Raw genomic sequence first — 20,438 nt, forward strand, 5'->3', positions numbered from 1 at the left:
ACCATCTTTGCCAAAATGGCTTGATACTTCAAAGAATTCATGATGTCCTTCATACAGTCAAGATTTCCAGCTTTGCCTTTTTTGCACCAGACACACTGCTGATCCATGGGTCCACAAAGTTCCAGTTTGGTCTCATCACTCTATAAAACATTCTTTCAGAATTCCATAGGTCTATCTATCCATATGAATTTTAGCTTATTCAAGTGAGCCTTTTGTGTTTTTCTTGTTCAAGAGTGGCATTCAGCAAGATGTCTCAACATGAAGGTCATGCTTGTCCAGTGTGAACTTTTAGTGTTTTGGAAATCTTCTTGTAGCCATAGACTTTCTAATGCAATAAAACAATTGTTCTATAGCTTTTGTGAGGACTCTTTTGACTTGGCCGTTTTTGCTATGAAACTTTAGCACATGCATGGGCTAAATGTATGGATGTGTAACAGCACAAGCTAATTCTGTTTTGTTATAGAGTTTACAAAGGCTCTTTAGTGTTTTAACAAAGTTTCGTACCATACCATACAAATTAGTGACTTAAAACAGTAGCGTTGAATAGGGGTTGAACAATTATGACATAGCTGTATTGCAAAAAAATCCTATAAGTTGAAAGGATTACTTTATATATTGACATTATCACATTTAATTTGCCACTAAACTGTTAAGGCAAAAATAAAAAAAAATATATATATATTTTTTTAAAGAACACTGGATCTTTAGAAAAGCTTACATTTGTAAATTACTACAGTCTCTAGGGGGGTTGAATAATTTGGAATGCACCTGTATATTATTGATTTATCAGAACCATAAAAGATGGTTACTTATTTATGCATAATGTAATTATTATTCATGAATATTCATTATTTTTTTATATTCAATGTCCCCATTAGTTTAATACAGTGTAATTCAATGTGCAGACGTCCCTGCGCATGCACAGAATATTCCACAGAGCAATCCTGTTGTTTAAATTCTTTGTTTAACTTTTAACTATTTTTGTTCTCTCTCTCTTCAGGATGAAAAACAAGTTGTGGTACTTTGAATTTGGCACCACAGAGACCATCTCAGCCACTTGTAAAAAGCTGAACGAAACCATTGAGGTGGAGGTGAGTCCAGGACATTTAGCCCATCAATAGTGCCCTGTTTTACTTGTTTTACTTAAATGTTGTAATTATATACAGCCACATTCACAGTCTTTTAACTGTGTATCGGGTCAGTATGACCACTGAACACTTCCTTCAACAAACTGAGATTCATTAATGCAGCTGGCTACAGTATCTACAGTAAACCTCAGCCAGCTCTTACGCAGTCAATGTTGAGGGAACACGTCAGAACGTCTGTCTGAAAGCAAACAGTGGCAGATGACCTCTGTTGACAGCATTCCCATCATGTGAAAGTTGCACACTGGCCAGTTTGTGCCTGTGGTTAGATGTACATAATGAATAATGCATGATGTGATTGAAAATGAGGAGTATTTCTTTTTTTTAATTGATATAATATTATTTACTAAAGTGTTTGCTTGATATGTCATCAAGACAGATATATTATAAAGAGGCAAAATTAACCACTCTTGTATAATGAATTGGAGAAACCATAAATTGCCTTTCAGTTAAAAGAAGCAATCGTCTTTTTGATAGTTTGATTTGAGCCAAATATATGATTATTGTGCAATTTATTACGGATTTGAACAAGATTTCATTTTTTTTCCATTCTGGTACACAAGAGCCGTACTTGAATGTTTACTACCTACATAAAAAAAAGCTGCCAAGGGGCATTGTCAACATGGCCGCCAAGTGAACTGACTTGCCTTAAAGGGACTTTGATGCCGACCGAAGAGGCTGATGTTTCACAACTGTTATGAAATTAGAAGAGCTATGAAAACATCAGCAGTTAAGGAATTTGCATTTGAAAAAAAATGCTGTTTCTTTCTCCCACTCTTGTGTGGGATCTCAAGCAGATCAAGGCATCTCATTATGTCGTAAACGTGTCAGCATTCGTCTTTTGAAGTTTGTGTACTTTTCCACTGTACCTTTTCAAGCCCTTGGTTTGATTCAGGGTGGTCTCTGACATCATAAAATACTGTACAACATTTCTATTTTTGGATCGCCGGCAGGCATTTTCACATCTCTCATGTCTGGAATGCGATTGTTATTGATGCATCCATCCCAATAGTTAAAACCATGGATACAGTTTATCATGCCTCGACTGCTTTTATTATTCTTTCTTATACAGTATTTAGCAACAAGGGTGCATTAAATTGATCAAAAGTAACAGTAAAGACATTTATAATGTTACAAAAGATTTCTATTTCAAATAAATGCTGTTCTTTTGAACTTTCTATTCAATAAAGAATCCTTTTTATCATTGTTTGCACAAAAATATTAAGCAGCACAGCTGATTCCAGCATTGATAATAATAAGAAATGTTTCTTAAGCAGAAAATCAGCATTTTAGAATGATATCTGAAGGATCATGTGACACTGAAGACTGAAGCAATGGTTGTTGAAAACTCAGCTTTGCCATCATAGGAATTAATTACATATTAATAAATATATATTAAAATTAAATACTGGTCATTTTACATTTTAGTAATATTTAACAATATTAATGTTTTACTGTATTTTTGTTTAAATAAATGCAGCCTTGGTGAGCATATGGGACTTTATATAAGAGCATAAGAGGCTTATTTTTTGCAGATTTTTTCAGTCAAGAAATGTTCAACATTTTCTGTTTTCTCTGTTTCTGTCCCAGTGTGATGGCATCATCTTGGATCTCAGCAGCACGGCTCTGGAGGGTATCGCTGTGCTCAATATTCCCAGCATGCACGGGGGCTCCAACCTGTGGGGCGAGTCCAAGAAAAGACGGAATTACAATCGCATGAGTAAGAAAGTGCCAGAGAGAATGACTGGCAGCACTGTCACCGATGCCAAGGAGCTCAAGTTTTGTGTGCAAGGTAAGTCAGACTTTAGGACGTAAACCACTGAATAAGACCTGGGTTGCTCCTGAAATGTTTGTACAACCAAATCTCTATATATAGCAGGGAAATTATCACAGCATCCTTTTTAAATTCAGCTTTTGCTTCTGGTGTTGTTGTACAGCTGTTGTTTCATTGTAGTACATTTAAGTGCTGATGACGAAAATTGACCGAAACCTCTGATTTCCTGCCACTTGTAATAAAATTCGAATTACTGGCCGTCTTCGGTAGATCAGCCAGGGTTTCCGCGGAGTCATAAAAAGTCATAAAACGTCTTAAATTTAATCATCAGAATTTTAGGCCATAAAAAGTCATAAAAACGTCCGGATTTTCCATACAAGGTCATAAATTTCATTTAGCCACGTCTTAAATTGATATGCTCGTTCATTCGTTGGTTCTACCATTGCTTTTTCCCCCTGGCCTGAAAATGCGCTGGCGGCATAATGTTAAATGCACAGGTTAAATGCGCCAAAAGCGGAACGCTCATTTGAAACGCGCGCCACACGAACCATTTACCCGCTCGGCTCCAAGTCCAAACGGCAGCGCAGCGCGAGCTCAATAGAACTGATGCGTTTACTCTGATCGGTCTCGGTCATAAGATCCAGTGAGAAGTGCTTGAATTCAGCGAAGAACACACTGTCTCAGTGATTTAAACCAGTTTAAAGGCAGATTAAACAGCGCTGACCAACAGGAGAAACTCTGCACAACGATACAGTCTGAAGGCTTTTCCGTCTACAATCTCCCATCATTTATCATGGATTTACTGTAACGTTAGCCTAGTAATATTAACTGCACCATGTGGGATATACATATTGAATTTTATTAGATTATTAGTGCTGATAATGTACTAAAGGACTAATGGAATATTTATAGTATTTAATAATGTATTTAGGCTACTGTTTTTCATACATTTCCTGAAGATATGTGCCATCAAAGTTAGGCAACACAAACCTGTTTCAAGACTTGGCCCCTATTAGCACATGCAGAAACTAAGTAATTATTTTCCCAATAAAGATATTTATTTTGTTAAGGACAAATAACAAATGTTTGAATGTCCTACCTCAGATTTGTGAAATGTTCACCTGTTTTAGCAAGTGTTTGTCATTATATTTTCTGACAATAAAGAGTAAAGTTAGTTTAAAACCACAATTAAAGCTCTGGTTTCTACAACTTTCACTTAGAAGTAACAGTCTGCCTTTAAACTTGAAAGAAATAAAGATTTGACATTTATCGTGATAATTATCGATATTGACTAATATAAAACAATTATCGTGATAATTGTTTTTGGCCATATTGCCCAGCCCTAACTGAAATCTCCCGGTCTATCACAATGGGAAAGTGTACATTTAACGAGCCATGGCTCAAAGATGGTGTGTTTAGTAGTTGGCTCAAGCCTGTTGCAAATAATCAGTATCAAGCATATTGCACACTGGGTAAGAAGGCGTTGGAGCTGTCTTTAGGCATTTAAATAATACATCTTGTTACTTTCAATGAAAGTCAATTAAAAAAAAAAACTTTTGAAAGGAATTTTAATGATTTTTCGTAATTCGTGTAGGTCATAAATTTCAATCATAATGGTCATAAAAAGGTCTTAAAAAGTCTTAAATTTGACTGACCAAACCCTGCAGAAACCCTGATCAGCACACCATGTGGAGCTTTTTCATATGCAGCTCTGACTCACAGCTGCCGTGGAGCTTTTAACCAATCGCTAATGAGCGGGAGCCTCTCCGGCTGCTCGTAACACTGATGTTCAGTCTCACTGTGTTTTGGGACTTCCTGCGTTCATTTCCCAGAGTGTGAAGCACTATTAGCAGTGTTAATCATCATTTAGGGATAGCGCTATCTGTGTCAGCGCCTCACTGAGAATGCAGCCGCAGCTTTTCCAGATCCCACAGAGGCTGGTGTCACCATCCTACTGACTGTCCTTCAGGGAGGGTAAGTCACCACAAAAGCTCTTGTGACGCCAGCCTCCGGGCCTCTGGCGTCACCATCAGCTGTCTCAGTCAAGAGATCGGAGCTTGGATGTGACTGTGACTCCCAAGGACAGAGCAGCAGCAGCTGTTTCAGGTGGCAGTGAATCAGCCTTCAGCACCAGGCATGTGTTTTGTCAAAGGGAAATAAAAATTCTTTCAATTTGAAATGAACATTTATATCCCAGGTGAAGGTACTTGTCATATACAAGGGGTATCTAGACTGGCTGTACGTCTCTGGCTCTGAACTGCACTCCAGTTTTAATCCAGTTTACAAAAATCTTTTATTTATTTTTTAAAATGGTGTAATAAGAAAATCTAGCTCTTTTAGACTGGTTGTCCTTGTATTGGTTGAGAGGCTTTGTGGAGAGACTCTGTTTCATTAAAGGTTGAAAACCCCTGAGCTAAATGAGGCAGTTTCACATTGTAGGTATGAAAGTCCATTTGGTCCGTTTGGTTGGTAAGATTTTTTTTTGAAAGACATCTCTTATGCTCACCAAGACTACATTTATTGGATCAAAAAAACAGTAAAAATAGTCATATAATTACAATTTAAAAATAACTGTTCTCTATTTTTATGTTTTAAAATGCTGATTTGCTGCTCAAGAAACATTTCTCATTATTGTTCTTATTAATGTTTAGAACAGTTGTGCTGCTTAAGTTGTGATGTATTTATTTTTTCAGGATACTTTGATGAATAGACAGTTCAAAAGAACAGAATTTATTTGAAATAGAAATCTTTTGTAACATTATAAATGTCTTTACTGTCACTTTTGATCAATTTAATGTCCTTGATGAGTCTTAAAAAAAATTATTGATCCCTTTTGAATGGTAGTGTAAATGCGACTATGCCAGATACATCCCTCAGCTTCATCCAGTGGGATTGTTTGTGCAAAAGTGTGCATGCTTACAAACTATTTTTATATGCATGACAGCGCATAATAGAGCCCATATATGGGTTTCTTGTCATCATGACCCTTGAGATGTTTTTGTTTTGTTTCCTTTTCTTTTCTTTTTTTAGCTGACGTCAGTAATTGATGGCTGTGACCTTCGAGAGCAGCATCTTGATTTTGAAATTCCTTCTGATGTATTTAGGCACCTCTGTCATTTTCGATGACCTGTGTGTTCATCACCTGTTCCTTCTCTCTCTCTTTGGTCGGTTTCAGTTCTCTTCACATTTACAACTCTCTCTCTCTCTCTGTGTGTGCTTTTCTGTACTCCACTGACTGACTCACATGAATCCATGTTACCATGGAGACCTCCGGGCCCTCCTGAACTGAGGAACAGCGTATAGGGGCTGAAAGAGAATGAGAGAGAGAGAGAGAGAGAGTGGGCTGCTGTGAGCAGTGTGACTAATATCAGTAATCTTTAACTGGCCTTCAGGCGCAAATACTCAAGCACTGCATATACAGCACATACAGTAGAGCTCTGTAGCCACATCCTATCTAAAGTAACTATGATCACTCTGTTGGTAACTTAGTAAGTTAGTTAGTTAGTTAGTCCATTCATCTGCATGAAGCAATAAGTGCTACGGGGTTTCTGAGAACTCAACAGTCATGTAGGTGATGCCGACTCGCTCCACATGTTTAGATGGCACGGGTTACATGACTTGCTGTTTACAGTTGTAAGATCATGACCTCATCTCCACCTCTCTATAGAGTGTATTTTGAGGTTTATATGAATAGAGAATTCCTCTCACTCGCTCTACACAACAATTTGCACATGACTCAGGTCCTAATTGATGCCTGCATTTGACTGTTGTAATAGCAGGAGTGTTATCAGACCTGTAGCACTGAATCTTTTCTGGAGCGCCCTGGAAATTGTAGAGTGGTGGAGGTAAAAAAATAAATAATAACTAAATATAAATAAGTTATATTTAGGTACTAGTGTTCGACTACACTTTTTTTTTTTTGTTATTACATTTTTGTTTTTTATATAAATTATAAATATTTATTATATTTATATAGTGTAATATTTTATTTTTGTTGGTATCATCTTTTCTATCAAACTTTAATGGAAGCATTATTAGGCAAATGAAAAAACCTTTTTCTAAAAATGTATGATTGGCAGCTTTAGTGTAACAGTAATAGTGTAAATGCATAAAGTCCCCTATGATCAGCAACGGGGGATTATTCAATCAAAATACAATATAAGTGGTAATATTGTAAAATAATATTACATTTTAAAATAACTGTTTTCTATTTTTAATTTTTTTTTAAATGTCTGTGATGGCTAAGCTGAATTTTAAGCATCATTCCTCCAGTCTTCAGTGTCACATGATCCTTCAGAAATCATTCTAATATGATGATTTAGTGATCAAGAATCAATTCTTATTATTATCATTGTTGAAAATGGTTGTGCAGCTTAATATTTTTGTGGAAACCGTGGTGCATTTATTTTTTTATTTTTTTTGAGTAGAATTTTCAACAGAACAGTATTTACTTGAAATGGTCTTTACTGTCACTTTTGATCATTTAATGCATCCTTGCTGAATGAAAATATATAAAAAATCGAACTGAATTTTCAATGGTAGTGTAGCCTATATTCTAGTAAGCATGCCTCATTGAAGAGTTGTAGAATTAACATACTGTACGAGATTGATCATTATGATGATAATGAGTTAAACATAAGTATAACATGAAATGAGCATGCAAAAGTTGCTTAATCACAATGCCTTTCTGCCAAAAATTTATAAATAAATTAGACAATCAAAATGTACAGGACTTTTTTTCCATTTTTTTTTTTTCATGTTTGTATATTTCAGGAATATCTGAAATAATGAAGCAGTATTTGTGTAGTAGGCAGCATTTCCACATCTCTTATCTCAAATCGGCTCTTCCTTTTTCCTCTCTTTATTTCAGGGTCACAGAGGGACATTTTGTCCTTTCACCTGCTTCCCACACCCTTTAACTCTCCTCTTTCTTTCTCTTTATGGCTTGTACACAAGTCGCTCCACCCTTCCCACTGCGATCTTGCCGCACACTGCCTCATGTTGCTGGCTATTTCAGGGCACTGGTGCCATTCATTGTTACATCCCACAAACAAAAACACACACGTACACACACTCTGAACCTCGTAAACACAGAGCGAATGATTTGTGTTGTATTTCCTCACTCCCGTCACACATGACAGAAATAGAAGTAAAACTCTCCACCCATAGAGCATTGTGGGAACACGGTGACTCAGTGGACGAAAGGGACGCTTTCCACTGTGGCTCAGCATCCTCGATCAGTGGCCAAAAAAGCCAATCGACGGCTTCGCTCTCGCTTTAGCAAGAGTGATGGACGTCTGAAGAGTGGCTCTCACCCCTCAGGGGTTCAAAATCATTGAAGATGTTTCTGGCCCAAGAGGCCCTTTCCCATGATCTGCGTCATGAGAGCTGTGATTGTTGGCCTGCTTTGTGAGAGGAGCTTTGTTTGTGAATGGCATGGGAACAGAGGTTGGGAGACTGGCGAGCTCTTTTGCATGCAGAACGCCAGTGAACGGAGCGCATCCGTACAGTGAGTGTGTGATGATGAGGAGAGCCTGAGCAGTGTGGCAGACTATCAGTAGGGCTCTCATTGAACAACACCCACCCCGGTATGTGAGTCATGACAAGTCATGAAATGCTAAACAATGTAAAAATTAACACCTATCGTTCATTTGAGCTCGTCGTAAATGTCTGCTGTGGTGTGAGACTGTTTTAAGACATGTCACAATACTGACATAATGAGAACGGCTCTATTGAATAGAAGAATGGGAAGGAAGTATGTCATGAGGAGTATGTTGTATAAATAGAGCAGGGCTGGAGTTAAAGAGAACATACTCAATAAAGAGTGCAGAAGGGGTCGTGTTCACAAAAATCTTAAGAAAAAAGTCAAAAAAAGAGAAATTCTAAGATATTTATGAGAATGTTGAGAAATGTTTTTCACATATTCGTTTAAGAACAATGTAATTAATTTTATCGTAGGGATAAAATGACAGATTATTTACTATCTTACTCATGAGTTTGCCTTTTTTTAATGCCGTAAATTCAACTTTACACTGGTAAATCTAAAAGTAGGTTAATTTAATTAAAAAGGTTAGTTCACCCAAAAATTTAATTATCCCATAATTTACTCACCCTCCAGCCATCCTAGATGTACAGTGGGAGAACAAGTATTTGATACACTGCCGATTTTGCAGGTTTTCCTACTTACAAAGCATGTAGAGGTCTGTCATTTTGATCATAGGTACACTTCAACTGTGAGAGACGGAATCTAAAACAACAATCCAGAAAGGTAATAGTAATTGATCACCTACCAACCAGTAAGAATTCCGGCTCTCACAGACCTGTTAGTTTTTCTTTAAGAAGCCCTCCTGTTCTCCACTCATTACCTGTATTAACTGCACCTGTTTGAACTCGTTACCTGTATAAAAGACACCTGTCCACACACTCAATCAAACAGACTCCAACCTCTCCACAATGGCCAAGACCAGAGAGCTGTGTAAGGACATCAGGGATAAAATTGTAGACCTGCACAAGGCTGGGATGGGCTACAAGACAATCGGCAAGCAGCTTGGTGAGAAGGCAACAACTGTTGGCGCAACTATTAGAAAATGGAAGAAGTTCAAGATGACGGTCAATCTCCCTCGGTCTGGGGCAAATAGGGAAATATCAGAGGAGCTTGAGTTTGTTGCCTAGCCCTATTTGTTTGAACCGAGAGAGGCGTCTACTCTCACCTAAGCTTACGCTACTCCAGCATCCTACATCATATGTCATAAGCCGGAACTCGACTCTCTCATGAACTCGCGGACAAATGTTAGTGGAAGCTCGTGATTAAAGTTATAAATATGGACGTTTTTTCTTACACAAACGCATTGCTTCGCTTCAAAAGACCTTTTTTAACCCCCTGGAGTTGTATGGATTACTTTTATGATGGATGAATGCACTTTTTCGGACTTCAAAATCTCAGGTACTATTCACTCCCATTATAAAGCTTGGAAGAGCCAGGATATTATTTAAAATAACTTGATTGTGTTTGGCTGAAAGAAGAAAGTCATATACACCTAGGATGGCTTGAGGGTGAGTAAATTGTGGATGCACTGACCCTTTAACAATATATATATTTGCCCATCTATTAACCCTTTTTAAGTAGCAAGCCCCTCATGATTTTTTTTTTCTTCAACTTAAGGTTTTCTGAGATGTGCTAATGACTTTGATTATTACAAAAAAAAATTACTAGCTATATTGTGTAAGTAAAATCTTGTATTAGTATTATATGTAGTTAATGCTGAGTTCTTAATATTTGAAACCACCCAATAAATTGAATTAAACATCCGACCTTTGTTTATTTTAGACAATTTGGAGCTTTAATGAGTTATTTACAATGAGAGAACATTCTTTTTGTTTTGTCTTAAGAACAATCTTAAGAAAAAAGGTAAAACATTCTTAAAGCGATAGTTCATCCAAAAATGAAAATTCTGTCATCATTTACTCAACCTTTTTTTCAATACAACGGAATTCAATGGTCACCCAAACTGTTTGGTTATGAGCATTCTTCAAAATTTATTCTTTTGTGTTCTGCACGGAAGAAAAAAAAATCATACCGTTTGGAACAACACAAGGGTGAGTAAATGAACTTTTCATTTAATCCGAATTTTTTACTTTGGGTGAATTATTGCTTTTAAAGAGTATTTTGGGAGTACAAAATATTCGTAACTTTTTTTTAACTTAGAAAATAAGATGAAAATAGTGGTTTTACTCTTAAGTCCTAATTTTATTCATAAGTATGTTTTGCGAATACAGCCCCAAAGAAGTCTTAGTAAAAAGTCTATGCTAGAATGCTAGGAAAGTGTACATAAAGAGATCTGGAATATTGAGCATACTCAGCATAGAGTATAAGAGCTTGATCAAATAGAATAATAGTAAAGAGTGAATAATATCTCAGAGATGATGTTTACCAGGAAGAGTTCTGAGAATGACATGCTAGAAAAGAGTATATAAGAATAGCTTTGCAATTGAAGATCTCAGAGATGCTAGAGAAGAGTACACAAGGAAATCTCAGGGGAAAAGTATGCAGTGAAGAGTACATAAGATGATCTTGGGAATACAGTGTGTTAGAAAGCAGTAAATAGAAAAGCTTTGGAATATAGTAGCAAAGAGTGCAAAAGAAGCTCTTTCCAATGAAGTATGCAAGAGAACTGTAACGTCGTAGTACAGGAATGCTCATTCTGAGTGAACGTGAGTTGTAACACGGGCTGATACTGTGGACAGTGGATTGCTCTCTGTAAACACTGAGATGTGGCTCTCATGCTTTGTCCATGTGCCAAGAGACCGGCCACCCCCGCACCTCTACCACAGCTCCTGCACCCTCTCCAGCTCCTTCTGACCATCTGCCTTCTCTTCGACTTGCCCAAGACACCAAAGGGACAGCACAGCCCAGAGGGAACCAGAACGCAATAAATAATTGCTCTCCTCACCCATGTGGCATCCCACAGACCCCTCAGTTTTCTGTCTATTGATGGGTCCTGATGCTCCTTTATAAACCGGTTTCATGGCTCTTTCTGCTGTAGGTTTAATTCCATTCATCATTTATATAGAGTTTTATTAATGGTAAGTGTCACAAAGCAGCTTTACAGGGTGTCGGGTCTCTAGTTCGGTCAGCAAGCGCAAGGTGACCGTGAACAGGAACAACTCAGAGTTAGATTCATATTTGTCATTATATGAGATGAACAGTTTGAGATTCACATGCAGGTTCACTTTTTGTTGCTTTCTAAAATGCGAGCGAGTTTCAAAATGCCAGTGTTGAAGAGTATGCTGACCTCAGTAGTGTTCAGTGAATGATTTCAGCTGAAATTACAGGTGACTGAGAAGGGGCTTCCACTGAAGTAAATGGCAGTGATCAACTAAACTTAGTTCCTTTCTACTGTGTGGATCATGTAATTTGTTTTTAGATCACTGTCGTTTGTTCTATACTTCCAACACGACCCTGCTTAGCCAGGACTTAATATCCTCCACACAATGCATTCTGACACGGTTACATAAGAAGGCGTTTGTGAGCTATTCTTAGCGCTGCCTCACTGTGATGCGCTGCCTGGAATAAGAAAGCCCAGACCTGACAGAGCGGGAAACATTCGTGTCGTGAGGAAAATAAGGCTCCCGTCAATTTTTGCCCCTCCCTCTCTTTATTATTATTTTATTGCTGCTTTTGGGGCAACGAACAAGAGGCTGGGTGTTTGATAATAATACGTTTGCTCCACAAAACAAAAGCCTGACAGTAAATACACAGTTGGATATAGCATACAGCATATGTGAATATATTATTACTCGTCTTTTTAAAGTGATTTACAGAATTTTTCATAATAACTGGTTGACTATATTATTCTGCAAAAAAGAAAGAAAAATATATTTATTTATTTAGATATTTAATTGTTTATGCTCATTATCCTTATTATATTTAGATTTTAAAGTTCATCTTTAAAAAACACTAAGGCCGTGTGTCCACCAAAGCGTTTTTCCAGAGACTAGCATTTTTCCAACTGTTTTCAGTGGGAGTGCCACATTTTTAAAACGGCAGCAGCGTAACGAGACGCTGAGTGTCTACTTCACGTTTTACCGGTCGCCGAGAGTTGAAGAATGTTCAATTTTGGGTAAAACGCAGCGCTCATCACTGTCATTTTTTACCCAGCTGTCCAATCACAATGGAGGAGGGGCGGGACAAATTCCACATTGACCAACCGCCACATTCTGCTTGTACAACGTCAACAGATGACAACAACAAGCATTATAACGGAACAAAATAATTTAAAACAAGAGCCAGAGCAAATCATTTACATTGTGTCAACATTTTTATATAGAAACAGCACAGAAACAATATATGTGCGAAATGAGAAACACTTCAGTGTATATTCCATATCATAGCAAGCAAAGCGTCTCAACTGAAAAAAAAAAAACCCCACTCTCAAGCGCCCACAGCTAAGTTAGGCATTTTCACCGGAGTGCCTAGAGTCTTCAGCTGGCTAAATACGCTATGGTGACACACGGCCTAATAATTTAAAAACACACTTAAATGCAATTTTTTGCAAATCTCAAAATGAACATCCATTGTTCATACTGTAAATTACAACGTTGTAATGCATAAATTAATTTGTTGCATTTAAAACAACTGACCTATTTTTTTGTCAAATTTTAGTTTCTACTGTTTTATTTTTTTATTTTTTTAGACAATTTATTTAGACAAAATAGAACAGCAAATAATAGATATTTATATCAGCTTATCCGTATCGGGCAGAATTTTAATATCACTGCATCCCTAGATTTAAATTATCCAAAAATGTTTAATAAATACACGAGAGACCAGGAATAGGCCTACATATAATTTAGTCAATGTCGACTATTTGAATTTTGCAGAAAATTGTCAAATTAGCATTCTCAGAGTTCTGCAGACGCAGAGTCCATGTAGATGTGTGTGAGGGTGAATATTGTTGCAGTTTTAGGTGTTAGGGAGCCGTTTGTCACTCATGTCATTTCATATCGTGAGTGCTGAAGTCCTAATCTGCCCTCTTTACCTCCTTCTTTTCTTCTTATAGCTCTCAATCCTATTATTCTTTCTGGAAAAACTCATGAGATGTATAGAGCTCACAAAGCATCAAGATCTTTGACATGCTTGTCAAATAGTAGAATTGTGGAGGTGGATAAAGGACAGCAGGCACGGATTTCTCTGTTGAGGCACTTCATAGCCCTCCATGCGAAGCCTACGGTTTGTTCACCTCTCAGCAGACCTCTCCTGTCTGACCTTTCAGAGGAGGAGAGTCACAACATCCCCCAGCAATGCTGCACAGTCAGGCAGGTTCAGACCTCTCCACTTCTCATCAATCAATAAACACTTTATAAACACTGGCAGGCAGCTTTTTCTCTTCAGCCAGGTCATGACTCAACAAAAGAGATTCACAGGTCATACCACATGCTGAAAACTATTGCACGGCAGTATTCAGAGCCTTGGGACACAAAAGCCATTTAAAGACTAGTTTTTGCTAAAAATGTAAAATTATTGATAACATTTGGAGAATTTGCTATGAGTCAAAATCTGCTAAGGGGTAATAATTGGATGGCCGTCTTATTTTTCACTATTATTTACAACAGGATCTGAATTTTCATTGGTTTAGAAAAATATTTTGTTATAAGAGACAATAAAAACAGCTTTGTGCATCAAAACCACTTATTGGAGAAAATGGCGGCCTGTGCAGCTTCAAAATGCTGTCTGTCAGAGAAGATAGCGTGCATAATACATAACGCACGTGAATATAAATTTGTTCTTCACTCGCTGAAATTGAATCGGAACAATCAAGGAACTGAGTGAAATACTTCACACTGCATGCTAAAGAGAATCAACGCCGATCCAACTGAAAAAATTGTTCAACATGTTGGTTTTTGACGGACATTTTTGTGTGCTCAAACTACCCATTCTGTTTCTGATATTCCTGATTTGAATATTTTCAATAATTTTCTTTTCTTGGATCTTTTTTTTATCATTTTGGCAATAGATGAACTATTAAATAAGTGATTAAAGAAATAGTCCAATTTGACTGATGTAATATACAGTATATTATAAACTTGACAGGTGATTTTTATAGAATGTAGTTTGATCACTATCTTTTTAAAAATTAAGGCAGTTATCAGAGTTTGGTAAAATGTTGTTTAATTTTTCAAAAAAAAAAGAGAACACATTTTACATGATTTATTAAATTGAATGATCTCTTAGCAGATTTCGACTCATGTTGTCCTCTGCTCAATGAAATGTAGTGAAGTTACTCACAGAAGTCCTTGTTGAGCGAGTAGGCGTTCCTGGAGTGTACTAAGCACAGTTTAGAAGTTGGCCATGTTCACCGAGGACAAGTTTTGTGATATGTGCCGTGAAATTTGCTCTGTGAAATATTTAAGCTTGACAATGACTCACTAACTTGCTCCCTGCGTAAATGCAATATTCACAGCTGCTGAATTTATTATCTTAACCTACAGTATCAGTAACACCGAAATCAGGGACGGATTTTTCCCATTTCAACGTGTAGTTTGTACTGGTTTCAAGAGACCTGACCTTTTATATTAAAATGTTTCAAATGTCTGGGTTAATTCTCGATTTTACTGTTAACAGACAGCAGATTTTTTTTCTGGAACAGAATTTGTACTTTCTGCATGACTATTGATTGCAGTTTACAATATATTAAATTTGTTAACATTAGTTAATGCATACAATTTCATGAAATAACAGCGATAATAGTATATTCATACATTATCATTAACCTATAGAAATGCTGTAAAAGTTTTTTTGTTTTATTGTTTGTTATATATACGTACTGTATATATCTATATCTATCTATCTATCTATCTATCTATCTATCTATCTATCTATCTATCTATATATATATATATATATGAAGAGTTCAGATACAAAAGCCTCTAAGTGCCATCTGAAATTTTCTTATAGAATGATCATTTTTATGAAGCTCGTATATTTAAGTTCAGTAATTTCACTTAAATGGCAATGGAAATTACCTATGAATTGTCATTTAAGTGAAATTCTGAACTTAATTATACAAGCTTGATAAAAATTATCATTCTAGAAGAAAATTTCAGATGGCACTTAGAGGCTTTTGCATATACACTAATATATAAGTATTTATTAACTAACGGTAAGATGTTTAACCTTGTAAAGTTTTGCCAAAATAAAATTAGTATTTTTAATATTTTGACCTTTCATTGTAACCAAAAGTCAAACACTGTCCAATTTGGATGGTATTTCTGTCTGGTCAGCATCGGGTGTGATGTACTCTGGAGCTCAAACTTGCATCATTGTTCTTGCGCAAGTCTCTATCTAGGACAAGAATAAGCCAGGCGACAGTTTCCTGTCGGGTTGCAAAAGTGTGACATTGTGAAATTATTAACAATGTTTACAGTGAGTTAAACAGCATACAGCCTCATCTAAACACACCATCGCTGCCTGTCTGGACTCTGCAGCTGTGCTTTTAAGTGCATGTCACACATTAGAGACCTTTTTGTTAATAATAGTCTGGATGAGCTTTTTTATAGGCGGACCCAACGAGTAAAATTGGAACATCTCTTTGACTGATCGCTCCGTATGGTGAATATTTGGCTTGAACTTATGATGAATTCTGGGTTGTGTGGATGTTATGCACTGATACATTGAACAGATAGCTAGAGCTTTCACTGATTAGCCAGGAATGTGGGTCAAATTTTGGAATGGATGGAGTGTGAAAGTGAAAAGAGATTTGTACTACATGGTCTTTTGGACTGCTGGGTAGTAGCATAGAGTACCTAATTTTCTTGAATGATTTCTCAGTCTTGTAGCGTTAGTAAACTCTCATTTTAATCGCTTCTAATTTGCAAATGAACACAGGACATGGTTCTCAGAACATGTCAGAATTAAAGTTTTGTGGCTTTTCGTCCATATATTTAGCACAATTTGGGGTTCCCCAGGTTGTCACACTTGTTACAATGGAACCCATATGTTCCAGCAAGAACTCTAATCACAAAGTTTAGGGAAAGACTATTTGAAATAAAGGTGAAATTAAATTGAAATAAAAATTTGATGGGAAAAATGTAAGAAAATTTGAAATGTTGCCTTGGCAACTTAATAAGTTGAAGTTGAAGCACTAAATAACTAAATGGAAAGCTTAAACTGAATTAAAACTAAACTTGAAATGAAAATAAATTACAACTAAATAGTAGTAGGCTAATTAAAAAGTACAAAAGTACAAAGTTACTAAAACAAAATGACTAAAAATGCAACTACGAAATATAAATATAAAATAAAAGCGAATTCAAAATATTAATATAAACTATAATAGTTATAAATATATAAATAAATGACCCAGGTGGCTTTCTTTGAAATAAAGAGGCTTTTATAAATCACTAATTTAGTGTGCCTGATTCTCCTACTCTGCAACAGACATATAGTCATTCCCTCGTGTGCGCGTGTGCGCGTGCGTGTGTGTGTGTGTGTGTGTGTGTGTGTGTGTGTGTGTGTGTGTGTGTGTGTGTGTGTGTGTGTGTGTGTGTCCGTGCATATGGGACACTTGCTGCCATGACCCAGTGTGTGTGAGAGAAAGTTAATGAGTGAGTAAAGGGATAACAATGTTCCACAAGCATTTACTAAATCCTAGGCTACTAGGCTTAAGAACTAGAGGGGACCTCAATGTCTTTTCTCCTCTAGTTCTATGCTCATTTTCTATGCTTATTTCTCAAACTACCACCTAAATGCAGTTTTACTTTCCAATTAGAGTTTGCTATTGATATGTTTTTCTATTTAAGATGCTATTTAGATATTTCTATATGATTCTCCTGTTCTTCCTTTCCTATAAGAAAGTAAATTATATCTCTAGGTTCTTTAATATCACAGTTGTTTTCCTAGACAGCAATGAGAGATCACTTCTAATGAATTGAGTCTTTGCCCCTACATCTTGGTTCTCATATTGTTCGCAGTGAGAAAAATACCCCAGTATTCTCAGAATGTGTCTCCTTTGGAGTTTCAGAGGAGATCTTAGATATTGTGACATTTTGGTCATATTCTCACCTTCATGTCGTTCCAAACCCATAAGACTTTTGTTCATCCTCAAATCACAAATGAAGATATTTTTAATAAATCCTCAGAAATTTATATTCCTCTATTAAAAGTTCATGAAACCTAAACTTTTGTTCAAAAAGTTAATTAAGGGAACGAATATGAAATCCACATGAATTGAGTCCTCTGAGGAGAAAAAAATTGCTTTATATGATGAACAGATTTCATTTAAACTTTTTTTTCACATATAAACATTGATCAACACACATACATAGAGCACATCAAATATAGTAAACAGAAGCTCAAACGTGCTTGACATACAAGAAGCAAAGTGGTTTGTTCATGTGCGTCAATGAAATATGCTTGAGGGTTTTATGTTTGTTTGTTTTGACCTTATTTGTTGTGCTCTATGTATGTTCAGTGATCAATGTTTATATGTGAACATAACAGGTTTGGAATGACATAAGGATGAGTAAATGATGACAGAATTAAAATGTTTGGGTGAACTAACCCTTTAATGATGTCACAAACTGTGCTGCAATCAAAAGATTTCATTATGAACTCAGTTATTTCACATCAAATTCTTCGAAGACCAAATTATCTGAGTTACGCCATCCATATTAACTAATAATAAATCACTATATTAAGATCTGTCCAGGGACAGCAGATGTAAAATAGCCTTTGGGCTAATTCTGGCACTCTGTACATTTAATTATGTATTATTAGTGTGCATTGTCCCTGTTAAATAAACCTGAAATAAATAAATAAATATCCCTAGATATTGAGAAAGATCTGACCACTAGATCTGAGAAAACGTTGATACTTAAATGAAACAGCTAAGAATCTATCTGTCTGTTCCTCTCCGGCTAAACAGATCTGAGTGATCAGCTTCTGGAGGTGGTTGGTTTGGAGGGAGCCATCGAGATGGGTCAGATATACACGGGTCTCAAGAGCGCTGGGCGGCGCCTTGCACAGTGTTCTAGTGTCACCATCAGGTCAGTAGTTCATGCCCGTCCACATACACATTGACTAAGAGTTCAGTATTTGTCCAACTCATAGACAAACACTCTGACTTCTCGTGTCCATGACTCTGAAACGTCTCTCTATTCCCCCTCCCCCTCAGCAGGACGTCCTATCTTGGCCAGTGCGGCTAGTAAATCAGACCTTTGACCCGCTGTCACTCGCTTTGCCAACAGCTCTAACATTCTGGACTGCTCGTACTGATGAATAATGATGTTTGTAGCATGTCTAAACACACACACTGCTCAGTCCTGACGTATGCTAATGAACCAGTGGAGACTCATCACGTCTGAGGTGCTAGTTCACAAGTTTGTGTTGCCCAGCTTGCTACGCTCCATTAAACACTCATAATGACCTCAACAGTTAGTGCTGAATTGAAGCGAGGTGGTTATTCGCAATTTTCACTGCTGTTTCCTCACCTGTACACAGGATAGTCTGCCGATGGCCTAATACTTTCCGTAATCTGCATTAATAGGGCATTCATCATTGTCATTCTCCCATGCTGTGTTGCTTTAACTCGTAGTGGCCCTTCTGAAAAGACTAAACTAACTTTTTGTAACTGTGTGTATATGGAGATGGAGGTGCTGAACTGTGTGAGTGTGTTAGTTTAGAGAGTAAGGGGCCTGGCTGGGAATGGGGCTGTGGGAACAAAGAGCACAGTGTTCAGAGCCGTCCAGGAAAAGTGTTGTATAGGAGCCTCGTGCCCGCGGTCTGCCTGGTCAATGACCTGACCCGTAACAGCTCTGTCTTTCTTTCTCTGTTCTTGTCTCTATGTCCGCAGGACGTCCCGGCTGCTGCCCATGCAGATCGATGGAGAACCGTGGATGCAGCCTCCATGCACGGTCAGCTCATTTGATTTTGCTTTCATTAACAGTTTTATTTGAATGTCTGAAACACACTCTTTCATGACCCATACCAGACAATTTTTCTGACACATTATGACACTACATTATTAATTTCTGTGGGCAAAATCCAGTAATTTCGATAGGAATCCAAACAATCGGGGCAAAAGATTTCCCCACACAGATTTTTCAACGAGTTTTAAAACGAGTCACGCAGATTCGCCACATTGACCAACAGAAATCTACTTGGTTTGAAAGTGACTTCTCTGTTACTTGTCTAGTTAACACTGGGAAGGAAAAGATACCAGTTTTGTTCTCTATTTTAAATATGCAAACTATACATCGCACAATTTGAACCTGAATGTTAAACTGAAAGTACTCCAGACCAACTTTTCAAGAGGGATTGGGTGTAGATGTTAGGTTTTAGATCAACTAAATGACATGAAATATGACATCAAATGGTAAAGGCCCCAATATACTTCAAGCGAAATCGAAAAACGAACTGCTATGACGTAATTTCGAACAAAATCATGCTGGGAGTTTTGGGAGTTCGAAACAGCTTACCAAAGCGAACTTCCCGGAAAAGTTCGCTCCGGCTGCTAAAGGAAGCCGTAGGAAGGTGTGCACAGAGGCTCCGCCTTCTTTCACGTGAAAATCTTTTCTGGTTTATTTGGCCTGTGCAGTCGGTCGAGGTCAAACGTCCGTGAGTGAAAACATGAACACACTGGAGAGCTGCTTTATAGTAGAAAAATGCAGTTGTACTTCTGATAAAATGAGACACTACCACTGTTTTTTGTGTTTAATATGATAAAGCTGCTTGATTTTAAGCTATCTAGTGTATAAAGTGATATAAATAAACGTGACGTGAATTCAGTGGAGTGCTGTAGAGCTCATGCAAACACAACCACATTGCTATAATCAGAAGCTTTTCTAATGCTTTATTAAAAGGCTTGCAGTTTTCTCAATTTTGTTGTGTGTGCATTTTATTGCGAGGAAAGCGTGCAGTACATATTACATATTCATCGAACCATCGCTCTCAGCAGTATGGGCGGCGTCAGATGTTTGATAACAGTATATCGTTGCTTACGTATTTCGAACTTTGTTTTACC

General features: G+C 37.1%; 1 protein-coding gene and 1 long non-coding RNA gene across 4 annotated transcripts in view; one reads left to right on the forward strand and one right to left on the reverse strand.

The window, feature by feature from the left end:
- The window catches only part of dgkg (diacylglycerol kinase, gamma), a 121,635-nt gene that overhangs the window by 91,231 nt on the left and 9,966 nt on the right, over nucleotides 1-20,438 (forward strand). For all 3 annotated transcript variants that reach the window (XR_014207435.1, XM_082175587.1, XM_082175588.1), the window contains exons 21-24: nucleotides 1,001-1,091; nucleotides 2,736-2,937; nucleotides 18,342-18,462; nucleotides 19,269-19,329. Coding sequence is in view for 2 of the 3 variants with exons in the window: in XM_082175587.1 (XP_082031713.1) it covers nucleotides 1,001-1,091; nucleotides 2,736-2,937; nucleotides 18,342-18,462; nucleotides 19,269-19,329 (475 nt within the window). In the remaining variant the exon portion in view is untranslated. The remainder of the gene's footprint in view (nucleotides 1-1,000; nucleotides 1,092-2,735; nucleotides 2,938-18,341; nucleotides 18,463-19,268; nucleotides 19,330-20,438) is intronic.
- LOC309502963 overlaps nucleotides 2,176-20,438 on the reverse strand; it is a 29,396-nt gene continuing 11,133 nt past the window's right edge. Inside the window, exons 2-3 of the long non-coding RNA XR_014207441.1 lie at nucleotides 6,164-6,225; nucleotides 2,176-2,822 (exon numbers count right to left, since the gene is read on the reverse strand). This is a non-coding gene — a long non-coding RNA (uncharacterized lncRNA). The remainder of the gene's footprint in view (nucleotides 2,823-6,163; nucleotides 6,226-20,438) is intronic.

Source organism: Leuciscus leuciscus (genome assembly GCF_965113295.1).
Source record: "Leuciscus leuciscus genome assembly, chromosome: 7".
NCBI classification, from domain to species: Eukaryota; Metazoa; Chordata; class Actinopteri; order Cypriniformes; family Leuciscidae; genus Leuciscus; species Leuciscus leuciscus.